This window comes from Podarcis vaucheri (genome assembly GCF_965113315.1).
Source record: "Podarcis vaucheri genome assembly, chromosome: 5".
NCBI classification, from domain to species: Eukaryota; Metazoa; Chordata; class Lepidosauria; order Squamata; family Lacertidae; genus Podarcis; species Podarcis vaucheri.
In genome coordinates this window covers 17,041,303-17,059,352 of record NC_138763.1, presented here as the reverse complement: position 1 = coordinate 17,059,352, position 18,050 = coordinate 17,041,303, and the positions used below count along the sequence as shown (strand labels likewise).

Sequence of the window (18,050 nt, the reverse complement as noted above, 5' to 3'; positions counted from 1 at the left end):
CACATGCGCTGTACATAGAGGTTTGCCGCCAGTGCAGGGATCCTCTGCTTGTGGCTGCAGCCACGAACGGAGGACCCTCCACATGTAGCTGCGGCGGCACAATGGCTGCTCGCGAGCCCCTGTGGGGTGCCGCCTTGTCACCCCTGCAGACATGGCACCCGGGGCGCACCACCCCAATTGCGATGCTACTGCAAAGGTCCCCTAGACCTGTAATATATGAAGAAGACATTGTACTAATAAGCACAATCTCAGGGGAAGGCATGCGGACCATATACAGCTTAACAAGAAATGCACTCTTACTGCACAACAGTGGAGAAAAGCATGGAGTGTCTCCATCTATCCTCCAGTTTCTTTCAGCAGAAGATGAGGGCACTCGGCACCTCTCAAGAAACCATCAGCACCTAATAGATGGGGAGGGTGCAATTACCCAGTACTGTCTCTGCAGAGTTAGCCCGCTCTTTTTCCCTTCTCTTTTCTTAAATACAGCTAGCCCCAAACTCATTTCACCAGAGGTCAAATTCACATATGTGACCCAGGTGCCCTTTGCTGCTCTCTGGTGATAACATCTAACATAACATAAGTTGAACTCCTGATCCCTCGGCTGTCCGTGAGTCATCTAACAGTTGCAGGAAAGCTCCATAAATAATACAAATGCATAAAGCTTCATGAGATGGATGACAATGGTAATTAAAATGGTCTTGCCACTGGTGGACACCATTAGCCCAGCAACAGCTGTAGGTAAATTGTTAACTGTAGTCAACGTATTAGAGTTTGTCAAATATATTCCTTGTGGCACTAATACATTCTGGAGATTAAGTAGTACCAAATGAGGGTTAATAATCGGGAACATGCTCCAGTCGGTGTTAGTTACGACTTTTCTTCTTCATATTTTGTTCCTGAGGTCTCTCTTATTTTCTTTAAAAATCCGCTCTTCTGTATGAAAAGAGAAAAACACTTGGAATTCAGCTTACAAATGTAAATTGTAATTTTCAGGGGTGACGTACCCCTATTCATCTCTTGAGGCAAAATGGAAAGTGCTGTCCTGTCTTGCTCTGCTGCCGCCGCCGCCGCTGCCACCATACCTGCCGCCGCCAATGCTGCTCTCCACTTGTCCTGCTGCCTCTTGCTGCTGGTGGAGAAGTGGTGGCCAAAATCAATTTTGGCCAACATCAGTGCCACCTTGGCGGCTTCTGCCACCTGAGGCAGGCGCCTCAGTCTGCCTAATGGCTGAAGCGGCTTGGATACTTCCCAGAATAAGTTGAGAAGCATTCATTGGAGTGGGTAAGAAGTGCTGAATTTCAGAAGCGGAGACCAGGGACCAAATCATCTATAGGGTTTATTAAGTTTTGGGCGAAAGGAGAGTAAGGGGGAACATGATAGAAGTGTTGAGAAAGTGGTTAGAGAGAACTCCCCCCACACCGCCAGTAATAGAACCTGCGACCAGCCAAGAAAGTGGAGTATTGGAAGGTTCAGAACAGTTATAAGTATTTTGTCACATAGCATTGAGTCAAATTAGGGACTCCGCTACCAGAAGACGGACAACAGCTTGTGGCTCTAAAAGGAGGTTGATGATGATGATGATGATGATGTCTCTATCTTGGCTGAACCACTAAGTTCATTGAGTGGCCTTGCGCAAATCCCAGTCTTACAGCCTTATCAGCCACAGAGGATTGTGGCAATTCTCTAACTCATTGTCTTCAGCCATCAATATGCATATCAGAGGCAGGATATAGATAAAGCGTCTTAAACTATACCCAGCGCTTAATCTCGGTACAATCCTAACAAAACAAAAGATGGACCCAACTTTTTACAAACCCGTTCTTGCTCCACTGGAGCCAAAAGAAGCATTAACTGCTTGCTTCAACAACCAGCTGTTATTTTGAAAACAATAGCGCTTTGTTTTTTATTCTTTTCAATAGCATTTCTTTTCAGATGCATTTTTTTTCATATTTATTTTCTGCTTCAAAGGCTAAATTCCAGCCTTGCATAATGTTCATCACTGGAAAAACACACTCAATAGTTGTGATGTGGTTGAAATTGTGTCCATGGTTCATTTAGCATGATCGCTATTTTTTCAGATGAAATAAGTGGTCATAATTAATTACATATCCTTTAGTGCCATGGCATTATTTACTCTCCTAAATCCATTGAGGCTACTTTGAAGCCACACCTTTTACTGTCGCATTGGGAAGCATAAGCAGGATGAGATGGGAGGGGTCTGCTGGCTTTCTTTGAAGAATAAGTCATGTCTACGGTCCTTTACATGCTTTTGACATAATTTGATGTTATTTTGGCACTCAGATACCAGTCACATTTAGAAACATAGGAAGCTGCCTTATGCTGAGTCAGGTCATTGGTCCATCTAACTCAGTATTGTCCACACTGACTGGCAGCAGCTCTCCAGGATTTCAGATTGGAAGTATTTTCCTGCCCTACCTGGGGTTGTTCCTGGGACCTTCCATATGTAAAGCAGATGCTCTACCACCAAGCTATGGTCCTTCATGTTATAGAATCATAGAGTTGGAAGGGACCCTAGTCCAACCCAATGCAGGAATCTCAGCTAAAGCATCCATGACAGATGGCCACCCAACCTCTGCTTAAAAACCTCCAAGGAAGGAGAGTCCACAACCTCTCAAGTGAGACCGTTCCACCGGCAAGCAGCTCTTACTGTCAGAAAGTTCTTCCTGGTTTTATCCAGAATCTCCTTTCTTGTAACTTGAAGCCATTGGTTTGTGTCCTACCCTCCAGAGCAGGAGGAAACAATCTTACCCGTCTTCCATGAGATAGCCCTTGAGATAGTTGAAGATGGTTATCATATCTCCTCTCAGTTTCCTCTTTTCCATTCTAAACAAACCCAGCTCCCTCAACCATTCCTCATAAGGCTTGGTTTCCAGACCTTTGATCATCTTGGTTGCCCTTCTGTGCACACTTTCCAGCTTGTCAACATCTTTATTAAATTGTGGCGCCCAGAACTGGGCACAGCACTCTAGCTGTGGTCTTACCAAGGCAGAGTAGAGTGGTACTATTACTTCCCTTGATCTGGACTTCTGTTGATGCAGCCTAGAATAGCAGACTTATGGAACAGACTGATGATTAAGTCAGTGCTACAAGATTTCAGTGGAAGTGACTCCCACAAAGGCTTGACCTCCCCATGACCAATAGCTGAAAATTCATTTCAGGTCATTGGTAAACAGTGGTTCATTACTGAATCTAATCTAACAGATTCTCACATTTCCCTCCCTGCCCTCACAACACACTCCTTTTAGTCAGTATGGTGTTGGTGTTAGAATTTGAACAAAGAGGCCCTATTGAACATGAAGCTTACTGGATGACAGAGCTGGCCCAGAGTATTTTTTCCTGCCTGAGGCAAAGGACAGGATGGCAACCACCTCCTTCACATTCCATGAACAGCAGCCAAAGTCAACAGGGTTGACTTTGACAGGACAGCATCCTCCACTGCACCTGATGGCAGCAGGATAGCTGTCTTCCAACAGTGGAAGACAGTGTTGACCCACAACACCTGCTACCTGAGGTGCTTGCCTCATAATGTCTAATGGCAGGGCCAGCCCTACTGGGTGACATTAGAATCTTCAGCTTACCTTAACTCATGGGTTGGTGCTAAGCATGAAGAACGAGGAAGCCTGACATACAGTCTTATTGGGGGAATAGTGGGGTTTCAATTTGATAAACATGAATTGATTTTAAAAGGGGGGGGAGGGCTGAATATGGGCAAACTGGCTATTCACTGGATCAAACCAGAGCCCACTGGGCTACCATCTGATGGGCTGCAGTGGGACAGAAAATTGAATCCATACCTCAAAGGAAAGGACACATCAATTGTGCATGGTATTATTTTTTTTGTCCCTTAAAAGGGTAATCAAAATATTTTTATATTTGAAAGCAGCTGGGATCTTATAAAACTATTGTCCCAATAATTATAAACTTATAAAACTATTATAATTATAAAACTATTGATACCAATGGAACAGCTTACTTGCAAATAACTTTAACCCCTTTATTTTCAAATAGTCTTACTACAGCAAGATTTGGGCTCAAAGCTATCATTGTAATTTGCGGGGGTGGGGTGGGGATGTGTGTGAGGATATATATTGCATATATTCTATGCAACAGAAGCCTGCCAAGCTGGAATGTTAGTCAAGGAGAAATAGGGGATAATGTTTTCATAAAAACAAATAAATAAATAAATCTTTCCCTGGTTGCTATATAAAATTCAGTTTTATTAGTCTGAATCTTCTGGGAAGGATCTATTTTAATAAGGCATAAAAGAACTGTCTAGTAGTTGACTCTTGGCATTTGCTTGATACTTAATGTAATCTGTAATTACTCTAGTTGTTTCAGTGTTGGGTAGCAAGCTGAGGTCATTGGCAAGCTATACTATGTAGTACTTGACGTACAAGAACATCCTTACATTGATTAATGTTTAGGCTTTACTGAAGTGCTTTGATTTTGTCCTTGAAGTATGTCTTAAGAAATGCTCTCAGTGTGCATCCTTTCCTATCAAATACTGCACAGTACTTGGAAATCTGAAAACAGATTATGAACTATGAGTGCTCCCGCAAGAAAATCAGGATGAATTGCTCTGTGCTGTAAAATTAGAAGAAAATGCTAAGTTAAGACCTCTAACTGCACATAAGCTTTGTACAAGGAAATCAGGATGGATATAATAGATAGGCCATCTGGAAGGGACCTCAGGTCTAGCAGTGTTAGTACATGCTACAGTGTACAATACTAGAATTTACAAGACTTTTAAATAAATCAGCAAAGTATACAGCAATCTTTTCCCCTTTAATGTTTGAGAACATGAGGCCCATATCTTTCCATTTCATAAAATTAGAATATGGTTATTGTTTAACCCAACTAAATCAGTGGTTCTCACTGTTCATTAATCAGGAGCAAAATGTATGGGGCTGGTCCTCAGAACTTCCATAGTACCTCAAACACAATGGTGTTAATTCTAGTCAGTTTTCACATGTCCAGGAGTTAGTTGTCAAATGAACAAGTAATCAGAGAAACCACCAAATAAATTCACAAGGTATTTCAAGGATAATTGACTAACCATTTTCTTTCCTTGTTTCCGGATACCAATGATAAAATCTTTCCTATTCTGAATTTCAGAACAATTCTAGTTCTCTTACACCTTGGAAATAAATACCTCAGTCTGGTGAAGGGTTAAACACTTTTTTTTTTTTTACACACACAGCTGAATATGTTTTACACACACCCTAATATACCATGACACAGGATGGATGTTTAAGGAGGGTATCTGTGTTTAAACTGTACTTATAAGCAAAGAGTTTATTAGAACAGCAATCAATTAATCTTAGGCCTTATCTTAAGCCTGGACTTGATGCAAGGCCAACACAGATGGAAACAAAATATATTCTTGGTCACCTGTAATGAAAGAGCAGCCCGTGTTTACACAATGCTCTATTTAACTTCTAACTAACAATTCTGTGCATGGAAAGCCAACAAGCTTCTGCCCTTGAAGGAACCGTTTGACGGTCTTTGCTGAAAAATGTGTTTTGTTCTGCCTGTCAGCTGTGTTGCATCATTCTCTTCAGGAACTGTGACAGCACCAAGAACAGGCACATCAAAATAATGACATACAATCTCTAGTTAACAGGATCAAGATCAGACATGTCCAAGACTGAAAGATTGCCCATTTTAACACAAAGAAAAATATACTAAAATCAAGGTAATTACAGGAGGGGCGACTTCTACTCAACCCAGCACCGAAGATCTCTCTACTTATCTGTTAAGATTCCTGCTGTAATCCCAGATAATTTTTTGGAACAGGATCAAAGATGTACACCACTCACTACCAAACGGCCAGGGAAAATATATATTGAAAAAAATGAAAAAATAAATTTTCTTATGTTTGTTTTAGAAGTGCTCAATTAGCACATGAAAAGATCCAGCACAATTTGTCTTACTATTTGAACACTCTCTTGTAAACATGCAGATAAAGACATTTACCTAAGGGAATTGGCTATGGGGCGGGGGAAACAAAATTAGGAGATTTCAGTTTGTTCCTTTAATTTCACTTTTGCAATGCCCTGCTTGTTAAAAGTTGATAATAAAAAGCATAGTATGAAGCATTTGCTAGATTGTAATATAATATAATTTTGGATAATATTTACACATACTTGTCTTTAACCACAGCTACACCTTCCTAGGCAGCACAACAGAGACATTGTGAAATAAGGCAAGAACATTTACTTCACAATTTCTAAATTACTCTGGCTGCTTCCTGCAGAGAACATGCATCTTGTAAATAAACTGCAAGTAAATATTAATAATATTTGAGTGGTTACCTCTTTGGTCTTGAATACAAGCATACACTGGGTTGGACTCAGACATAGTCATGCTTAAATTCATGACCCACTGAGATCAATGAGTTCTATCTACACTTAAGCATGATGAAGTCTAGATCTAACCTATTACCATTATTTTTTTTTTAGTTAGGGGGTTAGCATGTTCTATTTTTCAATTATATATCCCAGTGCAACATATCCACACCTTTTCTGAGACAGCAGCAGCAGATCATCACATTGTTCTTTTAGGACGAGACACCTGTTATTTGACAGCTCAAAAAAACCAAAGGCAATGTTTATATGTCAATACATGCCTACCAGAGCTGCTTTATTAAGACAGACATATTGCAGCTGTCCAGTTTTTCACTGAAGATGAACTCCACCCAGCAGTGTTTTTCAATGATGAAATAATGCATTCCACAGTACAATCAATATCTTTATAGCTGTGGCAAAAAAAAAATCATGCCAAAATCTGCTCACTGACATTGTTCAAAGTACCTACTTTTCTGAAGTAAATAAAGTAAATAACTGGGATGGGGTGGGGGAATCAGCAACAAATTCAATTACTCTGCTGTTTATATGTCAGGCCATTCATATAAGCACAACAGAAGTACAGTGGTACCTCGGGTTACATATGCTTCAGGTTACACACGCTTCAGGTTGCAGACTCCACTAACCCAGAAATAGTGCTTCAGGTTAAGAACTTTGCTTCAGGAAGAGAACAGAAATCGTGCTCCGGCGGCGTGGCGGCAGCAGGAAGCCCCATTAGCTAAAGTGGTGCTTCAGGTTAAGAACAGTTTCAGGTTAAGAACGGACCTCCGGAACGAATTAAGTACTTAACCCGAGGTACCACTGTATTTAGACAAGCACTCTTACTATAAAAGCCAGCCTTCACCAAGCTGGTGCCCTCCAGATGTTCTGGAGTACAGCTCCCTTCAGCTTTGAGAGTTGTAGCTCCAAACATCTGGAGGGCATCAGATTGGCCAGTGCATCTGCCTGCCATACCCTGCACTTTGGAAAGTCTGTCTTGCACACAGACTTGTAAATTCCAAATAACTGGTTGATAATGGACAAGTACAGGCACACAAAATGGAATCCATAGCTCAGAAAACTAGATCAGCAGCGGATCACACTAATTTGACTTTGCCAAGGTCAGTGCTAGAGATTAAGGTCTGGATATGCTGTTCTAATCCAAGTAAGGAATATGTTATATGCAATTCTCTTAAAAGTAAAACACAACTTCTGATTAACTATCATGCTTGCTTCCTCAAGGAAGCAATCCTGCACTATTACACATAGAGTAAGGTGGACTTACTATTGCATGATACAATCTAAGGCGGGCAGCTGGAAATAACTGTGCATACATGGAGCAGTCGTGTGACCATAGTTCTTAATCCCACTGCAGTCTATGGTTTTTAAGAACAATTTAGCAGGTGCTTCCTTAAGCATGTTATCCTGATATTCACTTAGAATGCATTTATTATTTCTTTTCTGACACTTATATCCTGCCCTTCTTCCTTTATGGAACAAAAATGTGCTTCCCAAGAGGTTAACCATCATTGGCCAGACTCAGAATGGCTTAGCTTTAACAAGGGTGTGTGTCTTGTACAGTGTATTTTCATCTCACTTGTTTTGGAACAGGAGACATAGCAATTATTTTATTATTTGTAGTCTGCAAAAAATCCCCCCCAAATCTGAGCTCTCCATAGTTTGCATTAGCAACTACGTAAAAGTTTAGAGGGAAATGTGCTATCATGATCATAGAACTGTATTTTAAATGTTTAACTGTTTTAAGTACTGTACTGTACCTTCAGTCTTGCGAGTTCTGTGAGATCTACACTTTATTTCTACTTCTAGTGAAAGTATGTTGCCATCTGCTGTTGGGGAAAAAAACACGCTCATTCAAAACAGACTGAGTTGAACTTAGTTACCATTGAAATCAACAGGAACAAAATCAATTCGTAACTTGTCCCATTGGTTCAAGGGGAACTAAGAGCAACTAGTCTTCTGGCTCCAACCCAATGGCATATGAGTGTGATTCTGTTTGCAGGATGGTGTTTCCCCTTCCTCTCCTCCACTCTGTGCACTACCAAAAACTGCTTCCATCCTTCTGAAGCTGATTTTTACGGGCACATACAGGGTGGTCCAAAAGTAAGTATACTGCTTTAGAATCCACTTTGTTTTTGACTCAAGTTCGCTGTCATCATTTATGATATCAGTAAAGAAAAATAATCATTTTATCTGACTCCACTATTCTTTCCAAAAGTGAGCCTGAAATTTAACTGCCACTTTGTTGTGTGTCAGTTATGTGTACCCTTTTCATCAGCTGCTGATGAATTTCGTTGATTCAACTGTATACCTACTTTTGGGCCACCCTGTATAGGAGATTGCAGGAGGTGGTGAGAAATCAGTTATGTCAATAGTATTTCATTTCACTGGCATATTGGCACTATTGGATTTCACCCATTTTTTAAAAAATGCAGTGTTCCATCATTTCATTAATAGCTATTCCTGTGTTGTTTCATGAATACATAGTAACCGTTAAGAACGGTTTCAGGTTAAGAACGGACCTCTGGAACGAATTAAGTACTTAACCCAAGATACCACTGTACCATCTTACACTGTCTCAAACCAGTTGTAGCCCAACATCATTTATAGAGTGGAAGCAAGTCCTGGGCCTCAGGCAAAGATCTTCTCCAACCCAATTCCACCCTCTCCAACTGGAGATGCCAGACTGAATCTGGACCCTTCTGCTCAGCTGTTGTCTGACACCATGTCCTGAAATAATGCTAGAGCAGAATGCATCCTCTTAAGTTGTTAAACTATTATACTTGCACATGGTATGCCAATCATGGGGTATTCTACTATAAAAGTGCTGTGGTTTTTAGATGAAAGCTAGGCAGACTATGCATAGTGGATATTTACTAAGAAACACAAGGGCCTTGCCCTAAGTTCTTTGATGATTAATTTGCACAGTAAATCAGCAGCTTTGCCAAACAAACTTATACACCAGCAGCACAATTCTGTACCTGCTTCCATGGGAGTAAGCTCCACAGGGGTTGATTGAGTGAACACATGCAGGACTGACTTGGACAGCACTCAGATGTTTTAGACCAGGCTTCCTCAACCTGGTGCCGTTCCAATGCTTTGGACTATAACCCCCATCTTCCCCAGCCAGCAGTCAAACACAATGATGGAAGTTGCGGATCAAAAATATAGAGGGCACTGTATGGTTTTCGAATTGAGATAAATGTTTATCATTGCCAAAACAGACTATATCTTCCTTGGTATGGCATAACTCTTCACATGCAAAAGTCAACAGGATTGCTGCTCAGACTCTGTGCCTCACATCTCACCTGTAAAAACAGACAATGGATAATTGAATCGCAGATGTCCCTCCCCCCACTTATGTGTGATTGACTAACACACGGCACTGGGAAATAAATCTGGTGAAGCTCACCGCATGTACTTTGTTAAAGGAAAATATTATGAAAATGATGTATAGATGGTATTTGACCCCTGTAAAATTAGCAAAGATGTATCATAATTGTGATAATACATGTTGGAAATGTAAAGAAAAGGAAGGAACATTCTTTCATATGTGGTGGACCTGCTCCAAGGTGAAAGACTTCTGGGAAAAGATTTATAATGAATTGAAAAAAATGTTGAAATATACATTTATAAAGAAACCAGAGGCCTTTCTTCTTGGAATAACAGGTTCGGAATTGCCCAAGAAAGATGTTAATCTATTTTTGTATGTCACAACTGCGGCTCATATTTTGTTAGCTAAAAAGTGGAAAACTCAAGAATTACCAACAGTAGAAGAGTGGCAGATGAAGATGGATTATATGGAGCTAGCCGATCTAACTGGAAGAGTCCGCGACCAGAAGGAGGAACACCACGAAGAATGGAAGAAATTTAATGATTAGTTAAATTTGTTAAGCTAAAATAACTGGAAATAGCATCCAGATACTTAAAGGGCTTAGGATTGTATCTATGTTAATTGATAAAATAATATGTTTAATACAAGAAGGAGAAGATTTAAAGATGTTAATGTTTAATTTAAAGGGTATTAAATTTGGGATTTGGAAAACCGTTATAAGGATACGCAATGAAATTCAACTAAGGTGAAACGAGGAAGTCGTTTTACAAAGTAAATAACTGTTATTTTCAATAAGGTTATGATTTATGTTTGTTATGTTTTGTTTGTTTTATGTTTTTGTTTGTCATTGATATTGTAAAAACTAATATTTTTTTTTGCAAAAAAAGGGGGGGGGAATAAATCTAACCAGGAAATGGAGAAAGAGAGCTGGAGGGTCCTTGTGGCTCACAAGACGACCCTCTCCAGAGCCTAGAGAGGACTTCAGTGAAGGTGGGAAATGGCTGAAAGGGACTGGAGGTGCAATGAGGCTTTGTTTAGGCTGCTCAGCTGCCCCGCCTAGCAGCAGCCACTTTCCCGTGTGTCCTCCAGCTGGCTCTTCCAGGGCTTGAATAATCAGGATGTTCATTTTGAAATGTACAGCTACAACATCAGAGTTGGAATTGAACTCAAACATCATTTGGACTAATCACCTGCAAAAGCAGAAAATCTACAACAGAACCTCGGTTAGGATGCTTTCCAGCCTAGAATTAAAACCAACGAATGAGGTTGCCTGTTCCACTGTCTCCAGTCACTTACGGATTCAATGTTAAGACTGTGTTCATGGAAGACAATCTTACTTGGCTTCGAGTGATCGCCAAAGAAGAAGTAGTCAGTCAACAAGTACATTCTTTCATTAGCTGAAATTCCCTTCTTGTAATTTGAACCCACTGGGTTGAGTGCCACCCTCTAGAACAGAAAACTAATATAATCCAGCATGTGACAGAAACTTAGAAGAAAATATACACATATTTGGTCTCATTTTCTTTAAGTAAAGTGGTTTCCACCTCTTTACTTGTGTTAATATTATAGTATACCACTAGATGACAGCATACTCAAGAGCATACTCCTTGCAATTAGTTGTATTTGATTTTTGATTTTTTTAAAAAAATACAACAAGTTAAAGGTGTTGAGACATTAAGTTTGGTATCTTCTAAATAAAATAACACTTTCCTAACTTAAACCAGCACCATTCCTAATCGTTCTTAAATCTAAAAGTAGCAATTTTTATAAAGACTGTCTTTCTCCAAATTTTCATATTGATAAATTGGCTGCCAGTATGTCAATGCAACTTTATAATGCATTACACCAGTAGCTTATCGTAGCTGACAAGCAGCAAAGTCATTAGGAAAAATCACATGAGCCCATAGGGAATTAAGTTTTAGTACTGGTCTGCAGGATCTTGATATACTGTGAAAGAAGTATTCCAACAAGTATCAGACACGGCACAATTTTATATGCATGCACAGCTGTTTAAGCACACAATTCACAAGAGCTAATGCCATTTTAACAAACAAAGAGGAACAAACATCAGAAGTGCAGAGAAACAAGTTACAAGTTGGGGCAACAAGGGGACTGAGAATTGACGAAACAGCTCTGGTTTGTTTTTTTAAAATGATTTTATAAAATTCAAAATATATAAATACATTTGCATAGACTTACAATTTGGTTACATATGAACATATAGCATAAGAAATAAAATTTCAAAATAGCATCATTTTTAACTTGTAGACTGAATAAAAAGCTCTGTTCTACAGAGATCAGAGGAAGAGAAGGGGCAGGAGAGAGATAAAAATGTATCGTATTTTTCGCTCTATAGGATCCAACCATAGGACGCATCTTGTTTTAGAGGGGGAGAACAAGAAACAAAAATTCTCCCCCTCTCTGCTCAGCGCCCCTTCAGCGAAGCCGCAGGAGAAATGGAGCCCCTTCCATTTCTCCTCCTGCTTGGCCGAAGGGGCGCTGCGCACTCTTCCTCTCTGCTGAAGCCAGGAGAGTCTTGCTCTCCCGACTTCAGCAAAAGGAACCTGAAGCCTCCGGAGCGCAGCGTGAGTTCCTGCTGCACTCCGGAGGCTTCAAGCGCCTATCCCTGAAGCCTGGAGAGCGAGAGGGGTTGATGCACACCGACCCCTCTCGCTCTCCAGGCTTCAGCGAAAGCAACATGAAGCCTCCGGAGCGCTCCCCAACCCATCAACGCGCTTCCTATTTAAACGACGGCAAGTTTTCTGAAGTCGCCTCTGATTGGCGCTCATGCCGGCTGGCCCCACCCTTTAGCCGCAAGCAGAGCGTGCTCGCTCTCCGTGTCACGGGCCTCACGTCGTCCAAAGGCAACGGTGATACGTCAACAATACAGCCCCACCCTGTTTGAGGGCTTGTCACAATGGCTGCCCTAGCATTAGGGGCGGTAACCAGGAGCAACCAGGTAAATACTCCCCATTACCCTCAAACTATATCGAGCTTCGTCTCTGCGTGAGGTTCTGCTTGTGGCCGCGGGAGGAAAGTTGGAGACTGAGGGTTACATGGGACTTTGCTGGTTTCATACACATGTCTGAAAACTACCACCGTTGCTCGATATGCCACCTGGGCCTTGATTAACGTGTCTATTATTCCCGCAAATAAAGGGATCCGGTACCATCAGGACCAGCTCAGCCATGGTGCAGCGGGGATTGGGACCCTTGGAAGGCGGCGGATCTGCAACCGCCCAGCTTATGGGCCTTGTTCGCAGGAACTATTATGTGCGTGAAAGTTCTGGTGTGCTCTGAGTTTGTGAAATTGCAAATAGATAAATAGGTACCGCCCTGGTGGGAAGGTAAACAGCGTTTCTGTGCACTGCTCTGGTTCGCCAGAAGCATCTTAGTCACGCTGGCCACATGACCCAAAAGCTGTACGCTGGCTCCCTCGGCCAATAAAGCGAGATGAGCGCTGCAACCCCAGAGTCGGCCACGACTGGACCTAATGGTCGGGGGTCCCTTTACCTTTAGCATGTCCTGTTTACCAGCAAAGGAAAAGAAAGCCATAGCAGCAGAGCTAGAGATGAAGAAAAGAGGGTGAACTGTCTCATCGCTTTTGACACAAAGTTGTTAAAATGGCAAACGCTAATTAGCAACATTATCTCACCTCCTTTTTTTGTGCTTCTAAAATCAGAAATTCTTGATACCATTTCTCATGCTGCAGAATATCCTCCCTTGTTCTGTCAGGAAGATGATCAAGGACTTCATCAATGTATGATGGTTTTCCTTTATGCTTTGTCCACAGTTTCAAAAATTCTTGGTGATCATATACATCCCAACCTCCTTGCTTCCCCCCTGCCTGTTGAAGGAATTTATCAAGCTCAACTACTCCAGGAGGCAGGTGATTTCGTGTCTTTTTATCCACTACAAGCATGCCTTGATAAAGCCTATTTCCTGTTGCTGAAGTACTTAATGGCCAGAGCTCAATTTTTTTCTCCAATGAATTAATCTCATTAGTAGCTGTCTTCTCCTCTCTCAGAAGCTCCTCAGATCTTAAATAAAAGCATAATTAATAAACCATTAACAATTAGCAAAATAATTATCCAACAATCCTAAAGACAGTCAGATCTGGATAACTATGTACCAACCATGCTTGCCTGGAAAAATATGTTTGAAACTGAGTAGATTTGTAAAAGTAGTTTTGGAAGGCATGCTGTGATCAAAGTCAAAAATCCCACTGAGGATTCCTACATTACTGGATGTGTTCAACAATTGGAGCCTGACAGTGGCAGCAAAACGTTGGAATAGTAAGTTTTCAGACAGTATTTATGCCAAAAGGTCATATAAACACTCTCTTGTCTATGTAGATGTAGGGCGGCATGCATTCCTGAAAACTGGGAAATACCGTTTAAAAATCACCAACAATACAATCCTATCCATAGCTACTCAGAAGTCCTACTGAATTCAAACGGACTTACTCCCAGGTAAGTGTGAATAGGACTGCAGCCTTAAAATCTTAGGTAAGGAACCAAATAATAAACAAACAGTTCTTTTAAAAAACCTATTTAAATACATTTCAATCTTTACAAGATGGTACCAGGTACTGTATTTTTGCTCCATAAGACGCACCTGACCATAAGACGCACCTAGTTTTTAGAGAAGAAAAAAATATTCTGAATCAAATGTTATTGAAGAGGCTTTGCGCAACTATCCCTGAAGCCAGAACAGCAAGAGGAATTGCTGCGCAGCAATCCCTCTTGCTGTTCTGGCCTCAGCGAAAGCAACGCAAAGCCTCTTCAGGGAAGCGGGAGAATGTTCCCGCTGTGCTGAAGAGGCTTCACGCGGCTATACCTGATCACGGGCTGTGCAGCCTGCATTTGCTCCATAAGACGCATACACATTTCCCCTTACTTTTTAGGAGGGAAAAAGTGTGTCTTATAGAGCGAAAAATATGGTAAGTATTATTCTTAATTAAATTTATATACTGCTTTTCATCTTAAGATCAAGTATGGTTTACAGTATAAAAAGGGTGGTTTACAGTATATGTTAAGAATACAGAAATTGAAAAAGGAAAACCAGTCCTTCCACTGCCTTCAGGCTATATTCATTCTTGAGAAAGGCTTTGGGAACAAACCCCAATAACCATACCTTCTGCTATGTGGGACATCTTTGGGAAAAGAAAAGGCTCAGGAGCAAACCCTACACAAATCCAGAGTGAAGCCCCTAAGGGAGTTGGATGGCATATTGTATGCCTCCTTCCAGCAACTCCTGCAGCCATGCTGCTGCCAGATGTATTTCCTTATACCACATGAGCAAGGCCAAGAGGGGGGTGGGTCTTGTGTTTTGGGCTGCTCAGGAGTCAGGACCTCTATACACATTGCCCAGGCTTACACTCCGGAGAGGTGGCAACACAGGAGGCAGCAGTTATGAGCAAATAACAAAACACAGGAATAATGAAATAATAACAATGCACAAAAGAGAAGACTTACTGGAATTAAGGCAAAACACCACATAGGCCAGGCTTCCTCAACCTCGGCCCTCCACATGTTTTTGGCCTACAACTCCCATGATCCCAGCTAGCAGGACCAGTGGTCAGGGATGATGGGAACATCTGAGGGCCGAGGTTGAGGAAGCCTGACATAGGAAGCTGTTAAAACTTGCCTAAAACATATAGAACACAGGCGGAAGAATGGCAAGAAAATGAGAATAACTCTCAGGGGCTTGATGACTCCCAAGTATGTTATAATGCTTTTTTTCTCTCTTTGCAGATTTAAACCCACCAGCATTTAGGAAGGATCAGAAGGTCAGCAGTTCGAATCCCTGCAACGGGGTGAGCTCCCGTTGTTCAGTCCCAGCTCCTGCCCACCTAGCAGTTTGAAAGCACATCAAGTGCAAATAGATAAATACGTACTGCTCCAGCGGGAAGGTAAACGGCGTTTCCATGTGCTGCTCTGGTTTGCCAGAAGCGGCTTAAACATGCTGGCCACATGACCCGGAAGCTGTCTACGGACAAACGCTGACTGCCTCGGCCTATAGAGCAAGATGAGCATGCAACCCCCAGTCATCTGCAACTGGACCTAACGATCAGGGGTACCTTTACCTTTAGGGCAGGCCCAGTTATACAAAAGTCCAACCGGGCAAAATATGAAATTTCAAGGAAGCTTACCCTGCAGTCAGCATGCGTGGGAACCCAGCCAATTGCTACCACCTACATTGGGTAAAAGCCTCAGCGCCTAGGGCTTGCCGATCGAAAGGTCGGCGGTTCGAATCCCCGCGGCGGGGTGCGCTCCCGCTGCTCGGTCCCAGTGCCTGCCAACCTAGCAGTTCGAAAGCACCCCCGGGTGCAAGTAGATAAATAGGTACCGCTTACCAGCGGGAAGGTAAATGGCGTTCCATGTGCTGCGCTGGCTCGCCAGATGCAGCTTTGTCACGCTGGCCACGTGATCCGGAAGTGTCTCCGGACAGCACTGGCCCCCGGCCTCTAGAGTGAGATGGGCGCACAAACCCCAGAGTCTGTCAAGACTGGCCCATTCGGGCAGGGGTACCTTTACATTGAAATTTGTCACTTTAGCAACTTTTAGTGAAAAACTTGCTCTCGAGAACAAGATCTGGGGTGAGCAGAACCAGCAAGGCACTCCCTTGCCCGTAGACTTGCTGACAAAGATACAAAAGAAAAGGAGGAGGGAAGAGAAAAGCTACCAGCAGAGAGCTGCACCTGTACCAAACTTGTCTTCTTACCATCGTGCACCAACAGAGCCTCCCTCCCTTAAGCTCTACAGTCCCCCCCCCATGGTGGGCGTGGGGCTTCTTTTAAGCCAAACTTGAGGGGCCAAGGACACAACTTTCTCCCCGCATTGCTCCTTAAGGCGTATTTATTCCGCGCTCGCCTCCACCACCAGCTCCTCCCCTCCTCCCCTTTCGAGTAGGTGAGGTGGGGTGGGGAAGAGGGCAGATCATAGCAACAGCAACAGCTTTGTGTGTCCGGGCGGCGTTGGCCGCGCGCCCCACTGCTCAGGAGCGCGCGGCACCGGCTCGCGGGGACCCGCAGCACCGCCCGGTCGGTTTGTTTTGCTCTCGCGCCGGTCCCCGCCCCCAAGCTCCTCGACCGCCCTTCAGCCGGCCGCGCCGCTCCCCAAGGCTGACAGGGCCGAACCCTTCGCGGCAGCAGCGGCCCAGGGCCAGGCTGACCGCGGCCTCTTCACCGGGGGTCGGGCTCTGGCCGCTTCAGGAGAAAGGAGTTGGGCGAGAAGGCGCGGCAGGCGGAGGAGGAGGCGCCTCCCCATTGCACGGGTGACGTTTTTTGAAAAAAGAATTCGAATCGCTGAAAGTCAACGGTCAAAACAGCGAATGTGAGCGCGAGCCGTTAACGGCTAATTAGGGTTAGAACAGTGGGGGGGAGGAGCCCCACCCGGGGGAGAGAACCTTTCGGCCGCCTGCGGAGCGAATGTTGCCGACATGCGGTTTTATATAGTCGGTCCGCTTGCCCCGCCTTTCCGGCGTTTGATTGGCTTCTTCCGGCGCTTGCGCGGCCTCCGCGGCGCTTGATTGGTTAGCAGGCGTAGCGTGCGCTGCCTCTCATTGGCTGCGGGTCGTGGGCGGGAACATCATCTGGCGGAAGTTCATGGTGAGGTCGCTCTGCCTTGTAGCAGCATGCCAGGACATGCTTGCTTGCTAGTTTACTGTGTGGAGTTGCTCCAATTTTAAAGGTCCCGCCCCGCCCGTCCCGCCCCCCCCCCGTTTTCGTAGGCTTTGCCTTTGGGGCCCTTATTCGAACTGTTCAGACATGCACGGAGGCATGTTGCAGCACGCCCGTCTTTATACCACTGTTCTCCCATTTCCTTCACAAGCAGGCATGGGTTGTGTGAACACAATTTAAAGTCTAACAAGTGTATCGCAGTATAAGCTTTCCGGACACAAGGCTAGTTCATCTGATACTTTAATGTTAACCTTGATTTGTAGGTATATATACACATCGTTGAAGGCTTCGTCTGCCCTCTTGATTTATCCCCTCCCCTCCCCTCATTTAAAAGCCATGTGGATGGTTCTTTTCGTTCAACAACAACAAACATAAAAAGCCACTGTTGTTGCCGAAAGTATTTTGCTTTGCAGTGCTTCATGGTAAGTCCATTCTGGCTTAATGGTAAAACATGCCAAACTGGGATCTTATGCTGAATGAGGTTGTAAGAAAGGACCTGGTGAACTATATGAAAGAAACATTTAATTAAACCTATACTTGAAACAAAAAACTAGTGCCTTAGTTTGCTTTTTACAACCTTACTCCAAGTCATTTTTTTCCTTATAGATTGCAAGCATGTCATTTTTCATCAATAAACAAGTAGTCTATTC

General features: G+C 43.1%; 1 protein-coding gene and 1 long non-coding RNA gene across 5 annotated transcripts; both read right to left on the bottom strand.

The window, feature by feature from the left end:
• Positions 1 to 5,301: 5,301 nt before the first annotated feature.
• On the bottom strand, positions 5,302 to 18,005 carry LOC309532990 (coiled-coil domain-containing protein 112-like). Of its 4 annotated transcripts, none has more exons than XM_082223771.1 (5): positions 16,443 to 18,005; positions 13,372 to 13,756; positions 11,055 to 11,163; positions 7,651 to 7,741; positions 5,302 to 6,778 (listed from the first exon to the last, which is right to left on the bottom strand). In XM_082223771.1, exons 2-5 carry the CDS (start codon positions 13,636 to 13,638, stop codon positions 6,667 to 6,669), a joined length of 579 nt encoding a protein of 192 aa, XP_082079897.1. In that variant the 5' UTR covers positions 13,639 to 13,756; positions 16,443 to 18,005; the 3' UTR covers positions 5,302 to 6,666. The 4 variants fall into 4 exon arrangements, with proteins under 4 accessions (XP_082079897.1, XP_082079896.1, XP_082079895.1 ...); XM_082223770.1 differs by lacking the exon at positions 16,443 to 18,005 and having other exon boundaries at positions 5,302 to 5,412; positions 6,654 to 6,778; positions 13,372 to 15,475; XM_082223769.1 differs by lacking the exon at positions 16,443 to 18,005 and having other exon boundaries at positions 13,372 to 15,475.
• On the bottom strand, positions 11,362 to 12,360 carry LOC309532991. Its single transcript, XR_014220086.1, has 2 exons — positions 12,225 to 12,360; positions 11,362 to 12,151 (listed from the first exon to the last, which is right to left on the bottom strand). It is a non-coding gene; the product is annotated as an uncharacterized lncRNA (long non-coding RNA).
• Positions 18,006 to 18,050: the final 45 nt, after the last annotated feature.